The 22,571-nt window shown below is 42.2% G+C and overlaps 1 protein-coding gene across 1 annotated transcript in view; it reads right to left on the bottom strand.

Annotated features, from left to right (window-relative positions):
• The window catches only part of cdh13 (cadherin 13, H-cadherin (heart)), a 526,046-nt gene that overhangs the window by 238,942 nt on the left and 264,533 nt on the right, over positions 1–22,571 (bottom strand). The window contains exon 6 of the mRNA XM_071326199.1: positions 5,768–5,912. Within this exon, the coding sequence (XP_071182300.1) occupies positions 5,768–5,912 (145 nt within the window). The remainder of the gene's footprint in view (positions 1–5,767; positions 5,913–22,571) is intronic.

The raw sequence follows: 22,571 nt of genomic DNA, 5'->3' as shown, positions 1-22,571 counted from the left end.
TTTGGATTTCATGTAATGGACATACACAAAATAGTCCAAATTGGTGAAGTGAAATGAAAAGAAAAACGTGTTTCAAAAAATGCTATGAAACCCTTAAATAAGATCTTGTGCAACAAATTACCTTCAGAAGTCACATAATTAGGTAAATACAGTCCACCTGTGTGCAATCTAGGTGTCACATGATCTGTCACATGATCTCAGTATTTATACACCTGTTCTGAATGGCCCCAGAGTCTGCAACACCACTAAGCAAAGGGCACCACCAAGCAAGCGGGATCATGAAGACCAAGGCGCTCTCCAAACAGGTCAGGGACAAAGTTGTGGAGAAGTACAGATAAGGGTTGGGTTCTAAAAAAAGTATCAGAAGTATCAGAAACTTTGAACATCCCACGGAGCACCATTAAATCCATTATTAAATCATGAAAAGAATATGGCACCACAACAACCCTGCCAAGAGAGGGCCACCCACCAAAACACACAGACCAGGCAAGGAGGGCATTAATCAGAGAGGCAACAAAGAGACCAAAGATCACTCTGCAGGAGCTGCAAAGCTCCACAGCGAAGATTGAAGTATCTGTCCATAGGACCACTTTAAGCCATACACTCCACAGAGCTGTGCTTTATGGAAAAGTGTCCAGAAAAAATCCATTGCTTAAAGAAAAAATAAGAGGCATGTGGGAGACTCCCCAAACATATGGAAGAAGGTACTCTGGTCAGATGAGACTAAAATGTAACTTTTTACCCATCAAGGAAAACGCTATGTCTGGCGCAAACCCAACACCTCTCATTACCGCGAGAGCACCATCCCCACAGTAAACCATGTTGGTGGCAGCATCATGCTGTGGGAATGTTTTTCATCGGCAGGGACTGGGAAACTGGTCAGAATTGAAGGAATGATGGATGGGGCTAAATACAGGGAAATTCTTGAGGAAAACCTGTTTCAGTCTTCCAGAGATTTGAGACTGGGACGGAGGTTCACCTTCCAGCAATGACCCTAAGCATACTGCTAAAGCAACACTCGAGTGATTTAAGGGGAAACATTTAAATGTCTTGGAATGGCCTAGTCAAAGCCCAGACCTCAATCCAATTGAGAATCTGAGGTATGACTTAAAGATTGCTGTACACCAGCGGAACCCATCCAACTTGAAGGAGCTGGAGCAGTTTTGCCTTAAAGAATGGGAAAAAATCCTAGTGGCTAGATGTGCCAAGCTTATAGAGACATACCCCAAGAGACTTGCAGCTGTAATTTCTGCAAAAGGTGGCTCTACAAAGTATTGACTTTGGGGGGGGTGAATAGTTATGCATGCTCAAGTTCAGTTTTTTTGTCTTATTTCACAATAAAAAATATTTTGCATCCTCAAAGTGGTAGGCATGTTCTGTAAATCAAATGATACAAACCCCCCAAAAATCTATTTTACTTCCAAGTTTCAAGGCATCAAAATAGGAAAAATGCCAAGGAGGTGAATACTTACACAAGCCACTAGTGTTTTTGCAGACTGCAGTAAAGTATAATGTAGTATTTACTGTAGTATTTTAGCAAACTGTAGTGTACTGTAGTATTTTTGGGGACATTACTGTCGTATTTACTAAAGTGTTTCTGTTTTTTAACTGGAAAAAAACTATTTTCCATTATCTGTAGGCTGGTAGTTAGATAGGTAAGTAGGTAGCTAGGACTTGATTCTGAATGGAGAGTTCAGAGCTTCTGCTCTTTTCTATAACCTGTAGGGAACACAATATATGGTCTATATGTATGCATGTAAGTTTCTCACTTACAGGTGGCACAAATTGGGTTATGGAGAAGGGGAATTGGCAGGGTATATACAAATACTGTAGTATTTACTCTACCTACATGTACATATTACCTCAACTAACCGGTGCCCCCGCACATTAACTCTGTACCGGTACCCCCCGTATATAGTCTTACTATTGTTATTTTACTGCTGCTCTTTAATTACTTGTTACTTTAATTTCGTATTCTTATCCGCATTTTTTAAAACTGCATTGTTGGTTAGGGGCTCGTAAGTAAGCATTTCACTGTAAGTTCTACACCTGTTGTATTCGGCGCATGTGACTAATAACATTTTATATGATTTGATTTGATATAGAAAAACACCCCTAACACTGAATTCTGAACGCAAATAGACAAATAGAGATGTGCCTTTGATTCCATACAGAAGATGAAGATGTAAATGTATAGGGCTATGCCAAGGAATTGTAGCAAGGCAGACCAACTATTCCAAGGCTGTCAAAAAAGAGGGGGTGCTTGGGAGAAGAAAGGAGAAGAAAGGAGAAGAAATTGAGAGAGTAAAGCCTTGGGCCATGTATAGCAGAGAGAGAGGATTAAGATAAGAGAGAAAAATAGTAAAAAAGAAACAGAAAAGGAGTGGGTAAGTAAACAGAAGGGGGAGAAAGGCTTGCCAGGAGAGCTGGGCTCAGGGTTGCTCAGTTTGCACAGAAATGTCAGAAACAGTGTGACATTGTCCCGTGCAGCCTCCCCTGATGCCTGCAGTCCCCACAACAGAGACAAACACATCCCACTGCCACCACTTACTGCTACACAGACCACCATACTGAAATCTCATATCCATACAGTAAAACACACACAAATCCAATTTGCATAATTTCCATGGTAGTTTAGAAGGCTTGTTTAGGGAAATGATGCTTCTATGGTATAGTTAAGTTATTCTTGAAGCAAAATGGCGTGGAATATTGCAGAACAAATGCAGGTTAAAGGGTGAGGTAAATAAAATAAGGCAAAGCACAGAAACATGATTGGTGCTCACACATTGTTATCCAAATCACACACACATAAGAAAAACACAAATACACTCATGTATAGGCAGTGTTTCACATGAATGTAAAGTATGGGAGAGTTAGGGTTAACCCTGGTGGCGTGTGGTCCAGGGGCCATATTACTGACAGGCCAGGACAGACTGGGGGTCCAAGACCCGTCCACCTCTGTGATTAATGAGGCAGGGGTCAGGGGACAAATGCTGAGTTCCTGATTAGGAAGGTATTGGCAGAGGGCATAAATATGGGACTGATCCCTGTAACCTCATCTCCCACCCACCCCCGTCCACCCCTCCCACATAGACAGCTACATTGCAACTGTGCACCTACATGAACAAATACTGTAGTGTATAATACAGTTGGAATACTTTAGTATTCACTGTATTATTTTTGCAGACATTACTGTACTATTCACTGTAGTGGTTTTTTGCAGACTTTAGTATTTACTGTAGTATACTATAAAATACTACAGTATACTGTAGTATTTACTCTAGTGTTTTTGCAGACTGCAGTAAAGTATAATGTAGTATTTACTGTAGTATTTTAGCAAACTGTAGTGTACTGTAGTATTTTTGGGGACATTACTGTCGTATTTACTAAAGTGTTTCTGTTTTTTAACTGGAAAAAAACTATTTTCCATTATCTGTAGGCTGGTAGTTAGATAGGTAAGTAGGTAGCTAGGACTTGATTCTGAATGGAGAGTTCAGAGCTTCTGCTCTTTTCTATAACCTGTAGGGAACACAATATATGGTCTATACTTGGCATGTAAGTTTCTCACTTACAGGTGGCACAAATTGGGTTATGGAGAAGGGGATTGGCAGGGTATATACAAATACTGTAGTATTTACTACAGTAAAAAAAAAAGTGGACTGTAGGGTTTTGTGAATAATACTGTAGTATTTACCATAGTATTCAACAGTATACTACACAATTCTATACTAAGTACTACAGATGATTGAGGGATACTACAATGTGTAGTATAGTATGCTACAGTATACTACAGTTTACTACAGAAGTCTACAGAAAATGTATCCCCCTGCCCCCCCCCCCCCCCCAGCCCACACCAACCATGAGCAGTGTAGCAGTGAAGTGAGAGCAGGGATTGAATTGAGTCCTCTGTACATCATCAGTCCTATCCCTCATTTCAATTTGATTTACCATGGCAACTGCTCCAAAGAGATGTCAGATGAAGACATAGTGAAATTAAATCAAGACCAGAGTGTCTATGAAACATATAATTGCAAATAAAACAAATCAGCATCCATCTTATTAAACCGAGTCACGGGAGGACCTGAATGTACTTTGTAGATAAAAATTGAATCCAAACTAGGCAGAAAATGAGTTCTGCAAAGTGATGGCAGCTGAGTTTGCGAAACCTTGAGTTAACTTGTCTCCGTAAACGGATTCAGACTTAAAACTAAGATGATTCATCTGTATTTTGGCCTAAACCTCCATAACCCAATAAAACCTAGCCTGCTGGGTATTTGTCATATTCCTGAATCCCACACAATTCGCTGCGAGGCTTTTAGCCATAACTTTACAAAGAGCTACAGGGAACTCTAAAGTAGTTCCATCATTTGGCCCTTTGGCTATTAGAAAAACCTGCTTTGGTTCACAATATTAGTTCTATGTGCAACCAAAAACCCTGTGCCTACTGTTTTATAGCCCCAGTGATAGCTAGCACATCATTATGCTTTCATTAGCCTAGCTGTAAAGATCCATACGGGCAAACACTGCAGTTGAAGACTATTGTCACCATGGGGAATAACACTGTGTTACTCTACTGACTGTGTGATTAATGTCTCTTGCCTGATGACTTTTCACCCTTATCTTCTGCTGCTACAGCTGCTGCTGAGTGTTATGTACACTATATTTGTTTGTGTGCTAATGATATGAGCACAAGTCAGCTCTTTACAGAGTTAGGTCCTGATATCATCTCTGCTCTGTCTCATTACCCTTTTGTGTTGTGCAAACTCACTGTCTCTGTCTTTCTTTCGCTATCTCTCTCACACACTAATACAGACACGCGCGTACACACCCACTAACACACACGCACACGTACAGGAGGGTGAGGTCCTCTGTGACTGGTGTAAGCCAAAAGTGTTTGAGGTTGTCACAGTAACCAGCCCAGAGAGGTTGAGGAGAGAATGAGGACAAGGGACCAGAGCCGGGGATAGCAGAGCAGCAGAGCCAGCTGGAGAACAGAGGAAAAAGTTCAGACCTCCAAAGGCTCTGCTGTGTTTCCCTGACTTTTTAATTTATTTCTGCAGCACACAGAAGAGGAGAGGAGAAAGGAGATGTCATCCACTCTCCAAATGGTCTGCTTCCTGTGTGAGTCATTAAACAACATACACACAACAACAATAGTCCCGTAAAATGAAAAAAAGGAATGAAAGCTCAAATGATAATGCTCACCTTTCTATGGTCACATTGTCTGACAAGGTATGAAACACGTGTATTATTCTGACACATTAATGGGGGGAAAACATGTTTTCTTCAGAGATTCTTGATGACTGTTTTTCAAAGTTCAGTCTTGGTGGATGTCTTTCAGAATTGGAGATATAGTCAATTATGTTCTTAAGTACGGAACACAAATAATCAATATGACACCATAATTAGTCCTGCATTTTCCTGGCCCTTTTTTGTCCTCTCAGCTGCTTTCAGCTCGTCTCAGACATCAGACCACCATTAACGCAGCAAAATGAAGTCGGGTCAAAGAACGGTCACAGCTGACAGTGGCAGTAGGCTGATGATGACACTGCATCACTATCTTCATACCAGTTTTCCCCTAACCGTGGTCATCTTCACTAGGAACTAAAATAAGGCAAATTACCCAAAACGTGGAGGGAGTCCCTGAACTTGTTCAATCATAAATGATTTCGTTCTCCATTGCAAAATGTTTAGCACATTTTTGCACTGATTAATACGACCCTGGTCAACATTGCCATAGATAAGCAAAGAGAGCACCGCCACCTACCTGTAGGTGAGCCCTCCAGCACCTCCCCAGCGTAGCGGGTCTCCTTGAAGATGGGCCTGTTGTCATTCTGGTCGTTGACGTCCACCAGCAGGGCTACAGGACCCTCCACCAGCTTCCCACTCAGGTCTGTCACAGACACCTCCAGCTGCAGACAGGACACACAAGGGTCAAAAGTCAGGACAGGAGTTCAGTTATACAGCTGGTGTGTCAAGGTTTATACAGAATGACATTCATTTAGACTAGTGAAAGCATAGAATACCTGATTGTCTGTTACACGCCTGAGAGATAAATGTATCGGAAAAGCGCAATTCAATCAAAAACTAGTCAATCAAAAACACACACACGGCACACACACACACACACACACACACACACGGCACACAGGCAGGTAGCACATAGTACACAGTAACTACAATATTTCACCATTCTTAAAAGAACTGTAAACTCTATGTAAAGAGCGGCGAGTCGCGCCAATCGAGTACTACTCATTTGTCTCTGTTCTCTCTCTCTTTCCCAACACTACAGCAGCAGAGACTATCATTTTATGAATAGATGGACAGTGATAAAAGTTAACGGCCATCATTTTAATCTCTCAACCAGCAGGAGAAACGAGTGCTAGCTAGTTCCTGTTCCTGACTTGAGCAGATGGATCTGGTGTTAGTGACCTGTGCTGCTCTGCCATGTTACTGAGGAGCAGACACAATGAGAGGACACATTAGGCCTGCCCTCAGATATGAAGAGGTCCTACAAAGCTTCAAACCACAGGAAGCCGTTCAAACCCACTTCCCAGCTAGAACATAACGTTCTGAGAACCATGTCCTATGGTTATTTTGCCTACAGCCTTCCCACAATGTTCTGGGAATGGTACAGGATACCTAGGTAGAAGATAGCGTTCTGAGAACCATATGTTTCTTAGGTGGGAATTTCAGTATAACATTTCCTACAGGTTTCCTTGTGGTTTTATTTAAAGTAATGTTTTCAAATTGATCAAAGAACGTTAAGAAACAATGTTCTTCTGTGGGAATTTCAGTACTTCAGCATAACGTTTCCTACAGGTGTTTCCTCGTGTTCTCAGAACATTAAGAAAACTTTCCATAAAAAAAACACAAAAAAATGTTAGTAACGTTGAAAGAACCTTCTAAGAATGTTATTTAAAATAAATATACATTCTGTTCTCAACGACAACAAAACTCTCTCTATCCTCTGTGTGATCACGCTCTCTGCGGCCGATGTGAGTAAGACCTTTAAACAGGTCAACATTCACAAGGCCGCGGGGCCAGACGGATTACCAGGACGTGTACTGCGAGCATGCGCTGACCAACTGGCAGGTGTCTTCACTGACATTTTCAACCTCTCCCTGTCCGATTCTGTAATGCCAACATGTTTTAAGCAGACCACCATAGTGCCTGTGCCCAAGAACACGAAGGTAACCTGCCTAAATGACTACCGACCCGTAGCACTCAGGTCTGTAGACATGAAGTGCTTTGAAAGGCTGGTCATGGCTCACGTCAACACCATTATCCCAGAAACCCTAGACCCACTTCAATTTGCATACCGCCCGAACAGATCCACAGACGATGCAATCTCTATTACACTCCACACTGCCCTTTCCCACCTGGACAAAAGGAACACCTACACTCCCGTTCAAAAGTTTGGGGTCACTTAGAAATGTCCTTGTTTTTAAAGAAAAGCAATTTTTTTGTCCATTTAAATAACATCAAATTGATCAGAAATACAGTGTAGACATTGTTAATGTTGTAAATTACTATTGTAGCTGGAAACGGCAGATTTTTTATGGAATATCTACATAGGCGTACAGAGGCCCATTATCAGCAACCATCACTCCTGTGTTCCAATGGCACGTTGTGTTAGCTAATCCAAGTTTATAATTTTAAAAGGCTAATTGATCATTAGAAAACTCTTTTGCAATGATGTTAGCCCAGCTGAAAACTGTTGTCCTGATTAAAGAAGCAACAAAACTGGCAATCTTTAGACTAGTTGAGTATCTGGAGCATCAGCATTTGTGGGTTCGATTACAGGCTCAAAATGGCCAGAAACAAATAACTTTCTTCTGAAACTCATCAGTCTATTCTTGTTCTGAGAAATGAAGGCTATTCCATGTGAGATATTGCAGAGAAACTGAAGATCTGGTACAACGCTGTGTACTACTCCCTTCACAGAACAGCGTGAACTGGCTCTAACCAGAATAGAAAGAGGAGTGTGAGGCCCCGGTGCACAACTGAGCAAGAGGACCAATACATTAGAGTGTCTAGTTTGAGAAACAGACGCCTCACAAGTCCTCAACTGGCAGCATCATTAAATAGTACCCGCAAAACACCAGTCTCAATGTCAACAGTGAGGAGGTGACTCCGGAATGCTGGCCTTCTAGGCAGAGTTGCAAAGAAAAAGCCATATCTCTGTCCACTGTCTGTGTTCTTTTGCCCATCTTAATCTTCTATTTTTATTGGCCAGTCTGGGATATGGCTTTTTCTATGCAACTCTGCCTAGTAGGCCAGCATCCCGGGGTCGCCTCTTCACTGTTGAAGTTGCCATACAGGTCATACACATTTCCCATTATAAATCAGACCTGTCGTCAAACTGTGCACGTGTGAACGAGCATGAACTAAAACTCTGCCTGAATTAACGCCCATCATTCACCTTTTATGGTGACAATAACGCCATTATTGGCTGCATACTTTGGTAGTATTGGAATTAGGCCAAGACGGTATATCTAAAGGAAATATCAATGGCGAACTTGATCAAATGTCTTTGGAGGTGTTGGCAGAAGTTTTTTTTTTCAGTGACATTTGCTGTATCGGACCGTTTCTGAAACACAAAAACAATTGCAAACTACTGTGGACCTGTAAACAGATCGTTTGAATTCAATAATGTTTTGCATTGACTTTCTCCCAAACCTAAATGTGCTGCAATGCCCACGAATTCTGAAACATTGTCTTCTCTGAAAAATGTTTGAACTACAATAGGCCTACTTACAGTGGTAGCCTACACACTTCAATGCAACATATCAACTGTCTGTTCACCTGTAAAATGTTACTGTAGCCTATGTTATAAACTACGCTCCCTATCCGATGCATAGAGCAAATACTTGAAATCATAATAGCCTATCTAATAGGATCATTTAAATTAGAGATAAGGTCATTTGTTGTATGGCTACTTGGGGAACATGAACTCATCATGGCCAGAAAAGGTGCAATGTTCATGATATATGTATTACGTTTATAAATGAAACAGTGTCTACTCGAGAAATGTGACATTACAGTATTCAGACGTAGCCTACAAACGTCAATGGAAAAGGTGAACTGCTGTTCTACCGTTACATTTTGGATCGCATAGAGCAAAATACTTTAAACACCGGAAGCTTATCTATTTACTACTGAGAAGTGGGTCCAGTTAAATGAGAGATGGGACAAACGGTAGCATATCCTAACTTGTTGTAGGCCTATTGACTATTTTGTACGAAACCATCAGTCAGAAAAGGTGAGGAATTTATTATGCAATGATCATGGAAATTAAAAAATAATCAGAAATATATACTTTTTGGTTATGAATACATGATAATATATTCCCCATTTGCACAAGGCTACTTTTGCCTTCTTGCAATACAATTCTTCAACCACTAGAAACTGCATACGCATGGTCTAAAGTTTGTGGGAGGACAAGCACATGCTCATGTTTAGTTTTTAAAAAATGCCAATTTTTGGGTGACAACTGGCACAAGCATGTTTTGTGGCATATTTTGTGCATACCCAACATGTATAAATTAGGCCCCTGGAGCCAGACTATACGTAAGCCCCCAGTACTCCTCCTGGCTTCCTCTGCCATTCCTGGCTTCTCATTAGTCTCTCTCAGTACTCCTCCTGGCTTCCTCTGCCATTCCTGGCTTCTCATTAGTCTCTCTCTCTCTCTCTCTCTCTCTCTCTCTCTCTCTCTCTCTCTCTCTCTCTCTCTCTCTCTCTCTCTCTCTCTCTCTCTCTCTCTCTCTCTCTCTCTCTCTCTCTCTCTCTCTCTCTCTCTCTCTCTCTCTCTCTCTCTCTCTCTCTCTCTCTCTCTCTCTCTCTCTCTCTCTCACTCTCTCTCTCTCTCTCTCTCTCCCTCTCTCTCTCTCTCTCTCTCTCTCTCTCTCTCACCCCCTCTCTCTCCCTGTGTAAAAGTGGCTATGCTGAGGGTGGAGCTTCATTGGCCATCCAGAAGAGGTGCAGCCACTGAGACGCTAACATACTGCTCCCCAATCCCTCCCCCCTCAAGACCCTCTACAGGCCTGTATCACTTATTCATGTATTCAACAGCTCCTACCGGTGCAGTATGTGCCCGGCCTGGCATCCCCTCATCAGGGGGATCTCTCCGGCTTAGCAGAGCACAGGCCAAACAAACAAATCCCAACATCTGACACAAACAAGCTGACTTTAATACTCAGAGTCAGAGTCTGAGCCCAAGCCTCTTCTTAGTCAGGGACCACTTTTACATGCGTACAGTAGTACGGAGAGTAGCTTATATCCCGCTTAAGGTCTTATTCTGGAGAAACTGTTTACATACACTTTTGATATCTCGCTCACGAGGTTAAATGGAATAGTAACTGAAATGTGGACACTGACTGTAGGCCTATAACCTCTCACATGTAGCCTCATATAATATTACATTTTTGCAGTAAAATTATACAACAAATATACATTTTGTCTCGGGAACAGGGGTGGAGAAATATGATTTCTTTCTTTCAGTGTCTCTTGAAAAAATATGAATGCGCGTGTAACTTGTTTGAGACTTTCTTTGACACTGTTATGCAAGCAGAGTATTTCAATCACATAAAATATGTACCCAAGACGAACTGAAGTCTTACCAGAACCGCGTTCCATTGTTTTCTCAGCTTTCATTTGCTTAAAACAATCTTTCTACTGTTTTGGAATTATTGCATTTTCTCGCAGGTCCATAAACTAAACAGACAACTTCACTGGTGTTAACTAGATTACTAATGCATTCATTCTATCAATGTAAAGTGTTATTCTGGTGAGCACTACTTTATTTACTTCTGGGGCAACAATTTATGACAGAAGAGAAGCTGCATGTATCAAACTATAGTTGACAAACAAATGGCCTACCAAATGTCGGAAATTATTATATGGCCTAAATTATAAACAGAAACGTATCTAAATTAGCGGTGAAAGGAGCCTAAGCAAGTAGGCTACGGTGTATCAGCAAAATAAATTGTGGAATTGTTATGGCAGCTCGAACTGCGCAGGTATAGCCTACTATTTAAGTTATTTGTTTGACAATCAGATGGAAACATTATCACACAACACCCATGATATGCGAAACTGAGCATGTGCAGATCGCAAAAACAACAGTAAAGGGGATAAGATGTTTACATGCCACAGTATCCCGTCTTAGATCAGCATGTCCCAGGCATCTTATCCGGGTTTCTCATAACCGGGACACAAGCTTTTTCGGGTTATTTTAAACAGGATATGATGTTTATATGTGTCGACTCAAAAATGGAATACTTGAGTATCCCGAATAACAACGGGATATTGGTGGGCATGCAAATGTGGTCAATGTGCCTGAGGATTAAAATCCACCCGTCGACCAAGCGATTTAACATCGTAAATGTGTCGTCCACTTCAACGCTGAAATAAGATGTTAATTTTTCCCTACCTGACTCAGAGTAAAAGTTTATATGGAGAGCTACTCATTATGCTCATTGCACTCTGATATAAGATTCTGTCTTAAGAAACCATCACGTACCGGTAACTTGAACGTGTTTCATCCCAGACTGGATCAGTGTCATTTCAACAGATGAACATAAGGAGCCGCTCTCAAACATAACATCATTTGCTCTCAAACATAACATAATTTGTGTCATTCTAACATCACCTTTGTCTACCCTATCACACAATAAGCAAAACAAATGCCCCTTCTTCCTCTCTGCTGTCCAATAGGAATAGCTAACAGGATAATTCCCCAGAAAGACCAGACCAAAGGTATCCATCACAGAGAGTGGTGTCGGTGCTCTACTCCTCTCTTATCTAGCATATTAGCTGCTCCTGCTCCCCTCACTATCAGTAATGCATGACACCACTCCCCGTCTTTATCACACAGGTCATCCTCTCTCCCTCTTTCTCCCTCTATTTCTCTCTATCTCCAATGGTGGGCCCCAGGCCCAGAGAACAAGGCATAATGGTAGTAATGACAGAGATGCAAGTAAAGTGAGAGAGTTAGGGGTTAGAGGCCTAATGGCCCTATAGATCATCAACTCCTCTTCTCACTCCTCGGCGGTGTAGTCGGTGGGGAAGCAGCAGCACACAGACAGACTACAATACAGTAGCAGGGTATTTATGAGGGGCCATTTCCTCTACCTCTGTCTTCATCAGCGAAACTGTTGACTCTCAACTAATGGTGCTCACACGAGAAAACTCACAATCTCATCTTCTCCAGCAAACCATGTCCCACGCAAACACACAGGCAACAAACATAAAAACATATGGGATATACACTACAAGACCAAAAGTATGTGGACACCTGCTCGTCGAACATCATATTCCAAAATCATGAGCATTAATATGGAGTTTGTCTCTCCTTTGCTGCCATAACAGATTCCACCCTTCTGGGAAGGCTTTCCACTAGATGTTGGAACATTGCTGCAGGGATTTGCTTCCATTCAGCCACAGGAGCATTAGTTAGGTCGGGCACTGATGTTGCTCCAGAGTCCAATGGCAGCAAGCTTGACACCACTCTAGCAGAAGCTTGGCATTGGTGCTCTTAGGGTTGTGTGCGGCTGCTCGGACATGGAAACCTATTTCATGAAGCTCCCAACGAACAGTTATTGTGCTGACGTTGCTTCCAGAGGCAGTTTGGAACTCGGTAGTGAGTGTTGCAAACGAGGACAGACATTTTTTTACGCGCTACACGCTTCAGCACTCGACAGTCACGATCTGTGAGCTTGTGTGGCCTACCACTTTGTGGCTGAATCGTTGTTGCTCCTAGACGTTTCCACGTCACAACAACAGTACTTACAGTTGACTGGGGAAGCTCTAGCAGGTCAGAAATTTGACAAACTCACTTGTTGGAAAGGTGGCACGTTGAAAATCACTGAGCTCTTCAGTAAGGTCATTGTACTGCCAATGTTTGTGTATGGAGATTGCATGGCTGTTTGCTCGATGTTATACACCTGTCCAACGATGTTGAGTTAATAAATAATAATAAAAAGAAAAATAGTAACACTAGAGTAGAGCTACAGTGGGGAGAACAAGTATTTGATACACTGCCGATTTTGCAGGTTTTCCTACTTACAAAGCATGTAGAGGTCTGTAATTTCTATCATGGGTACACTTCAACTATGAGAGACGGAATCTAAAACAAAAATCCAGAAAATCACATTGTATGATTTTTAAGTAATTAATTTGCATTTTATTGCATGACATAAGTATTTGATACATCAGAAAAGCAGATCTTAATATTTGGTACAGAAACCTTTGTTTGCAATTACAGAGATCATACGTTTCCTGTAGTTCTTGACCAGGTTTGCACACACTGCAGCAGGGATTTTGGCCCACTCCTCCATACAGATCTTCTCCAGATCCTTCAGGTTTCGGGGCTGTCGCTGGGCAATACGGACTTTCAGCTCCCTCCAAAGATTTTCTATTGGGTTCAGGTCTGGAGACTGGCTAGGCCACTCCAGGACCTTGAGATGCTTCTTACGGTGCCACTCCTTAGTTGCCCTGGCTGTGTGTTTCGGGTCGTTGTCATGCTGGAAGACCCAGCCACGACCCATCTTCAATGCTCTTACTGAGGGAAGGAGGTTGTTGGCCAAGATCTCGCGATACATGGCCCCATCCATCCTCCCCTCAATACGGTGCAGTCATCCTGTACCCTTTGCAGAAAAGCATCCCCAAAGAATGATGTTTCCACCTCCATGCTTCACGGTTGGGATGGTGTTCTTGGGGTTGTACTCATCCTTCTTCTTCCTCCAAACACGGCGAGTGGAGTTTAGACCAAAAAGCTCTATTTTTGTCTCATCAGACCACATGACCTTCTCCCATTCCTTCTCTGGATCATCCAGATGGTCATTGGCAAACTTCAGACGGGCCTGGACATGCGCTGGCTTGAGCAGGTGGACCTTGCGTGCGCTGCAGGATTTTAATCCATGACGGTGTAGTGTGTTACTAATGGTTTTCTTTGAGACTGTGGTCCCAGCTCTCTTCAGGTCATTGACCAGGTCCTGCCGTGTAGTTCTGGGCTGATAACTCACCTTCCTCATGATCATTGATGCCCCACGAGGTGAGATCTTGCATGGAGCCCCAGACCGAGGGTGATTGACCGTCATCTTGAACTTCTTCCATTTTCTAATAATTGCGCCAACAGTTGTTGCCTTCTCACCAAGCTGCTTGCATATTGTCCTGTAGCCCATCCCAGCCTGTTGCATGTCTACAATTTTATCCCTGATGTCCTTATACAGCTCTCTGGTCTTGGCCATTGTGGAGAGGTTGGAGTCTGTTTGATTGAGTGTGTGGACAGGTGTCTTTTATACAGGTAACGAGTTCAAACAGGTGCAGTTAATACAGGTAATGAGTGGAGAACAGGAGGGCTTCTTAAAGAAAAACTAACAGGTCTGTGAGAGCCGGAATTCTTACTGGTTGGTAGGTGATCAAATACTTATGTCATGCAATAAAATGCAAATTAATTACTTAAAAATCATACAATGTGATTTTCTGGATTTTTGTTTTAGATTCCGTCTCTCACAGTTGAAGTGTACCTATGATAAAAATTACAGACCTCTACATGCTTTATAAGTAGGAAAACCTGCAAAATCGGCAGTGTATCAAATACTTGTTCTCCCCACTGTATATATAGGGAGTACCAGTACCGGATTTATTTTTTTAACAATCAAACACATATACTAATCCTGACAACCATACACACACGCACGGTCCCACCTGCTCACAGATGCACACAAACACACACACACACACACACACACACACACACACACACACACACACACACACACACACACACACACACACACACACACACACACACACACACACACACACACACACACACACGCACAACGGAGCAGGAAAACATGAATAGGGTAACAGCTAAATTAGATAACACATTCATTTAGGGATATTTAGAGACACAAAAGGTTTCTTTCAGAGACAGGGATTTATAAACAGGCCCCCCTGTGAGTCCTATTGAAAGTCTCCCTGACATACACACCTCACAGCACGCCGTGCCTGAGTGACTAAGATAACATTAGCTGTGATTGAGGCACCTTACGTCTGATCATTGGAGAATGTATCACATCAACAGAGCCGTCATCTGCATGGGAGACAAAGGAAGCATCTTACATAAGCCCGACTTCAAACACTGGCCTGTGAATACCGTATGCCTGTAACAACCTTTCAAACGTCACCTGCCCCTTAAAACACCTTTGATTTGGCAGTCGCTCAGCGGCAGCCAACACACCTCAGCTAAATGACATCATTTACCTTGTACTCTTACCTGTTGTTTTCAGCTATTCCCTTTCTTACAAATATCTGACAGCTGTTTACACTCTGTCAAGTGTACTTACTCTCACAGTTAAAGGCTGCTACACACTTTTTTTAACCCTTATTTTACCAGGTAAGTTGACTGAGAACACATTCTCATTTACAGCAACAACCTGGGGAATAGTTACAGGGGAGAGGAGAGGAATGAGCCAATTGTAAACTGAGGATGATTAGGTGGCCACAATGGTATGAAGGCCAGATTGGGAATTTAGCCAGGACACTCTTACGATAAGTGCCATGGGATCTTCAGTAACCACAGAGAGTCAGGACACCCTGTTTAACATCCCATCCAAAAGACAGCACCCTACAGAGGACAATGTCCCCAATCACTGGATTGGGATATATATATATTTTTTTTTGACCAGAGGAAAGGGTACCTCCTACACCACTTTCAGCAGCATCTGGTCTCCCATCCAGGGACTGACCAGGACCAACACTGATTAGCTTCACACGCAAGCCAGCAGTTGGATGTAGGGTGGTATGCTGCTGGCATAAACTATGCAAGGGCAGTGACGGTGTGCCATCTTCTACATAGTTCTAAGTACTTTTGTGTGGCTCAAATGTTTGGAACGGACCATATTGCGAAGGGTGTGTAGTGCCCTTTACACTTACTAGGTGAGCACTCCTGGTGCTGTACAGAGAAGTGCAATTAAATGCAGTGTTCATAACTTCTGCGTACTGCACTGCATTCCTTCCTTCCTTCCTTTCGTAAGCTCTTTTTGTCTTTCTTTCTTTCTTTGTCTGTCTTAATTAGTCTGACTGGAGCTATATCTCTGGCGAGGTGAGACGACCCTTCTGGCCGGTGGATGGCCATGTCATGATGAGAGGCTCTCATTAGAGACAGTACTGGAGCACTGCCCCCTGCTTCATTTCCTCATCACTCTGAACCAGGGCCAGATTAATGAGAGAGACCAGTGAATTATGAGAGCGCTAAAGGCAGTCACACCATCCACTGCCCACTGAAGTGTGTGACTGCACATCCATTATGTATATATACATTCATTATTCATACATACTCCGGGTATCAGATTCAACTCATCGCTTTACCGTCTACATATTATCAGGCGGTCTTCTTATGACAAGCATTTTTATTGGGCATTAGAACATTTGACCTTAGATCACCTGAGATTCTTATCTCTAAGTACTTGGAATAAGCACTTGTCTGTAGCCCAGGACCTCTAATCGAGAGAACGTAAATCATGGGTGAAACCCTACCACAAGTCAGCTAAAGCCACGCAGTGAGACACGGCTTTGCATACTGCTGAATAAGTCAATTGAAGTAGAAGACAATAGAGAGACTACAATGATTGAAAATGTGATCAGTCCGTGCCAACAAACCTAGCATAGCCTACATAGCATTCATCAGAACCCAAGCATGGTAAGATTAACTTTCCAACTTTCACAAGGTAGGACAACACTTTTCCAAATGTGTAACCCTTCATCCTTCTCTTTTTCTTTCTCTCAAAGAGACACCTGGGACCATGAAACACATGTTGCCCCCATAGTCTCACACATGTTCTGTAGGGTTGACTGAATTAGCACACCCATGCGCCGCCATGGCACATGCCCAAGTAGCATCTCAGAGTGGATGAAAGCCAGGGGTGCTGCATATTTAGGAGCTTATAGCACATAAGAACCTGTAGCCTACCGTACATTACCATCATCAGTCCCTTTATGCTCCTGGGGATAACTAACTCACTTCTTAAAGCCCAAGGGTCAACATTAATGGAGAATTCTAGAAAAAAATGAAATGTACTGTAATTGAATACACTGAAAATACAGTCATTGGGCATTCTTGGCTAAATCTGCATGCTGAGCAAGCTTGTGGTTCCCTGAGAAAACGAGTCAAAAGCAGTGAGAGAACTTCACAGTTCAAACTAAATCAATGACAGGCACGCTGGCCTGATTTTCCAGTGCCATTCCCGAGAGGGAGGCAGCTAACTACCATGGGCCCAGTGGCTCTGCATTGCATTCTGTACACAGCTCTGTGCTTGTTAAGAAAATGAGGTAGCGGTTTCTGTCGCGGATCACTCCAAATATTTCCTCAAGTTGCAAATTGGTATGTTTGTAAGAGGAGGCAGTGATTTCATTTGGAGGGAAATTACTTATTAAAGGCAGGGAGAATGAGAGAAGATGGTCTTCTCTCGCTGGGGAGAAAATTACACCCTGTGCACATCCCTGGCTGTCACAGCCCCGCAAATGATCACTATGAAGCCATTACACCATGTTTATTAGCTGAGCTGGCCGTGATTTCACAAACTGTGAAGATCAGACTACTCACCTCTCTCTTTCTCTTTCTCTCTCTCTCTCTCTCTCTCTCTTTCTGGCTCTTTCTTTCTTTCTCTCTCCCGCCTCTCTATGAGTGGTTCGGTCTATTTCTATTTCTCTATCTTTATCACTCTATAGACTAAGAGATCAAAGATTTCACATTGAGCCATTAAGGGCAATTCCACTGTAAAGGATCTAACAAAAACCATTGGTTTCAAAGTTTAACAAACCATACAACTCTATGCACAATAACTACTTAAACAATTTACACAGTAAAATAAATAAACTCATTTACTGGAAAAATTTTGCGGATGCAAAGTTTTGGAACAGAATTATAATAAAATCTCCCTCAGTTTTATTCTGTTGCCAAACTTTTTATCTGTACATTTTTTCTTGTAAATGTGTTTTTGTTAAACTTTGTGCATAGAGTTGTATGGTTAGTTAAACCTTGAAATCAACAATATTTGTTTGGTGTTCATTTTTAAGTGAAAAATCTGAGTCAAGAGCTCTCTGCTCTCCTTTATGACAGTTCAGCCCTCTCTGAGTGGTTTGCAAGTTCTTTCTGCTTCCCTCTTATTGAACATTCAAGAGTCACCTCTACCATTTACTGTATAGTGAATAAAACACAATGCATCATCTCAGTTTGAGTCATGTACCATTGATAGCTCCCACATTGAGCTCGTTCCCCAAGCAGGGGTCACGTTTTTCACGCAGAAAGAACTGATAAAATGCATAAGAAATATCTAACTGCATTTTGTAAACACAGATCTAAAATGCTTCTTATTGTCATTTCTGCTCGTCATAAGACTAATTTTGTTCTTCAGTTGCACTTCTCCCCTATGATGAGAATTCACAAATGGGCATTTCATCAGCAGACAGCGCGCTGGTACTTTTCTCGGTGTAGCCTATTTCTCTCTAGTAAAATGCAAGATACACTTCAAACAAAACATTAGGAAATGTAGCTATGATAAACCTTTGAAATATGATGACCATGCATCGTTTTTGCAAAAAATACCTTTCTTTTCATTGTAAGCTCATTTACTTGTGTGGCTGCTAGCAAAATAGCGTTGCACTTCTGTTGTCATCTGATGAAAATGAAGCAATTTTCTGCCGAATGTGTTGTACTAATGTATTTTCTGTGAATGAAAACTGTAGTTGTACGCCCCTGATCACTCTACTGAAGCAAAAAAACACTGTTGACTTTTAATCTAAAACGCAGGTGAAATGGTTTAAAATGCATATTTTTTTGATGGTCTGTGTTGTCAGAATTAAGATTTCTGAACTCTAACTTGACCCCTGCCAAGGCCTTGGTCCTAAAATGAACATTCATGAAAATAATTTCTGATGCACACACCTCGTACTCAGAAGAAAATACTCAGTAACCTTGACATGAGAATGACTGTTCCTCTTAAGATGCAGAGAGCCATTTACTGGCTTCCCTCCCTGGACTACAGAAACCACTAAAACACGCTTTGAACAAGCATTATCTCACTAACACAGAGGATGAGGGGAGTTAGACAGCTGCAGAAGCAACACCATGTATCGCATGTTAAAATGCCTCTGTTTCTCTCTAATCAGTTCGTAATGCTACATAGAATTGGCTGCTAACTACATCAACTCTTTAGGAGAAAAGGCTTTGGTTAGCTGAAAGGCTTAAAGTATCTCAAACTAACCCCCCCATTTCTCTCTCTCTCTTTATTTCTCTCTCCACTCCTTTCTCTCTCTCCACTCCTTTCTCTCAGTATGAACACCTTTGCTTTGAATCTGTAATCCCTGTGGGGGCAGCTAGAGAATGGGTTCATTAGAGAAGAGGGACCTGTGCTGTGGCTGTTTGTGGCCTGGACAAGGGCTGTGGTGGTCATTAAATTGCCATAGGCTGAAGGCTTCAACATTTAGCAGACAAGGTATCCCCTGCCATTATATTATATGATTTTATAGTAAGAAGAATATAATTGAACTTAGCTGAATAAAATAGAAAGGATATTTTTCCCATTCCGGAGCGAGTGCGCATATGAAGTGGCTATGTTGAACGCAAAAGTTATAATTTAAAACAGATCCTATATGCTTGATTTAGAGTTATTTGGCAACTTTAGCTGTGAATAATACAAACCTTAGAATGTCTTAGAAATCAAAACATATAAGGGCTGCATGATGCGAGTATATTGATGATTTGAGAAAGTCACAAAAAAAGCTTGTGCTCTGTTCCTTGCCTCAGGCTGCGATCGCTGTTCTCTCATCAAGTGATCATGTTTTCACCCATCGGACTATTCTCAATTTAATCTTGTCTTTAATAATATGTACAATTAGTTTCAATTTAGAATGTCCCATTATTGAATGGGCAGAAACAGGGGTAAGAGAAAAAACACGTGAGCCGTATGCACTCCAATAGCAAATAAAGGCCAATTTCTCACCGGTTTGTTTTTCAATCCATTGTTTAATTTTTGAGTATAGGCAAGACCAATTATGTACCAAAGACATCTTAAATCTGTAAATTTGTTTATGTTTTTCTGCCGTGCGTAATATGCGGTAGGCTATGTATTGTATAACTGTACAATCACCATTTTAATTCAGGCTTTTTGGGGTGCGGGGCTCATGTATAGGCCTATTTTTTATTTTATTTTTTATTTAACCTTTATTTAACCAGGCAGGCCAGTTGAGAACAAGTTCTCATTTACAACTGCGACCTGGCCAAGATAAAGCAAAGTAGTGCGACCAAAAACAACAACAGAGTTACACATGGGATAAACAAACGTACAGTCAATAACACAATAGAAAAATATATATACAGTGTGTGCAAATGGCGTAAGGAGGTAAGAAAATAAATAGGCCATAGTAGCGAAGTAATTACAATTTAGCAAATTAACACTGGAGTGATAGATGTGCAGATAAGGATGTGCAAGTATAAATACTGGTGTGCAAAAGAGCAAAAAAGTAAATAAAAACAATATGGGGATGAGGTAGGTAGTTGGGTGGGCTATTTACAGATGGGCTGTGTACAGCTGCAGCAATCAGTAAGCTGCTCAGATAGCTGATGCTTAAAGTTAGTGAGGGAGATATCAGTCTCCACCTTCAGTGATTTTTTTGCAATTCGTTCCAGTCATTGGCAGCAGAGAACTGGAAGGAAACACATAGCCAAAGGAGGTGTTGGCTTTGGGGATGACCAGTGACATATACCTGCTGGAGCGCGTGCTACGGGTGGGTGTTGTTATGGTGACCAGTGAGCTGAGATAAGGCGGAGCTTTACCTAGCAAAGACTTATAGATGACCTGGAGCCAGTGGGTCTGGCGACGAATACGTAGCGAGGGCCAGCCGACGAGAGCATACAAGTCGCAGTGGTGGGTGGTATATGGGGCTTTGGTGACAAAACGGATGGCACTGTGATAGACTGCATCCAGTTTGCTGAGTAGAGTGTTGGAGGCTATTTTGTAAATGACATCGCCGAAGTCGAGGATCGGTAGAATAGTCAGTTTTACGAGGGTAAGTTTGGCAGCATGAGTGAAGGATGCTTTGTTGCGAAATAGGAAGCCGATTCTAGATTTAATTTTGGATTGGAGATGTTTAATATGCATCTGGAAGGAGAGTATACAGTCTAGCCAGACACCTAGGTATTTGTAGTTGTCCACATATTCTAAGTCAGAACCGTCCAGAGTAGTGATGCTAGTCGGGCGGGCGGGTGCGGGCAGTGATCGGTTGAAGAGCATGCATTTAGTTTTACTAGCGTTTAAGAGCAGTTGGAGGCCACGGAAGGAGAGTTGTATGGCATTGAAGCTAGTCTGGAGGTTTGTTAACACAGTGTCCAAAGAAGGGCCAGAAGTATACAGAATGATGTCGTCTGCGTAGAGGTGGATCAAGGAATCACCAGCAGCAAGAGCGACATCGTTGATATATACAGAGAAAAGAGTTGGCCTGAGAATTGAACCCTGTGGTACCCCCATAGAGACTGCCAGAGGTCCGGACAACAGGCCCTCTGATTTGACACACTGAACTCTATCTGAGAAGTAGTTGATGAACCAGGTGAGGCAGTCATTTGAGAAGCCAAGGCTATTGAGTCTGCCGATAAGAATACGGTGATTGAAAGAAAGCCTTGGCAAGATCGATGAAGACGGCTGCGCAGTACTGTCTTTTATCGATGGCGGTTATGATATAGTTTAGTACCTTGCGCGTGGCTGAGGTGCACCCGTGACCAGCTCAGAAACCGGATTGCACAGCGGAGAAGGTACGGTGGGATTCGAAATGGTCAGTGATCTGTTTGTTAACTTGGCTTTTGAAGACTTTATAGAGGCAGGATGTGATAGATATAGGTCTGTAACAGTTTGGGTCTAGAGTGTCACCCCCTTTGAAGAGGGGGATGACCGCGGCAGCTTATCCCTATGCATATGCATAAGCTTTAATATGTATACTGTGAGGTGAGTTTTAAAAGCACAATATTGTTTGATGATAAGTGTTTGATATGATTTTCGATTACATTTGCATTGATGTCAGAATGATTATAGGGACAATTAACGCCCTGTGTACCAGGCCATTAGCTACCTGATGGTCGTTAGTGAGTTGGGTACTACCAACACATGTCCAGAGTGGATAAGAGGAGATTACTGTGACTCAACGGCACATGTCAAACTCATTCCACGGAGGGACGAGTGTCTGTGAGTTTTCACTCCTCCCTTGTAGTTGATTGATGAATTAAGGCCACTAATTAGTAAGGAACTCCCCTCACCTGGTTGTCTAAGTCTTAATTGAAAGGATAAACAAAAACCAGCAGACACTTGGCCCTCCTTGGATTGAGTTTGACTGACTCATGACTACCAGTGTGGCAGTAATACAGTCACCCCAACAGCCCTAGCCTGGACCAGGGTAGGGCTCTCCTCGTTGTCAGGGGGACATAGAGCTGGGCCTTTATCACCACCTTAAATACACTCAAAAAGGACTGAATGGAAGTGCTGAAAGAGTCAGGTCATGCATATGGAAGCCGC

The sequence above is a fragment of the Salvelinus alpinus genome, chromosome 9 (genome assembly GCF_045679555.1).
Source record: "Salvelinus alpinus chromosome 9, SLU_Salpinus.1, whole genome shotgun sequence".
NCBI lineage: Eukaryota > Metazoa > Chordata > Actinopteri > Salmoniformes > Salmonidae > Salvelinus > Salvelinus alpinus.
Note: the sequence above shows the minus strand (reverse complement) of the source record. Positions and strands in the feature narration are given on the sequence as shown.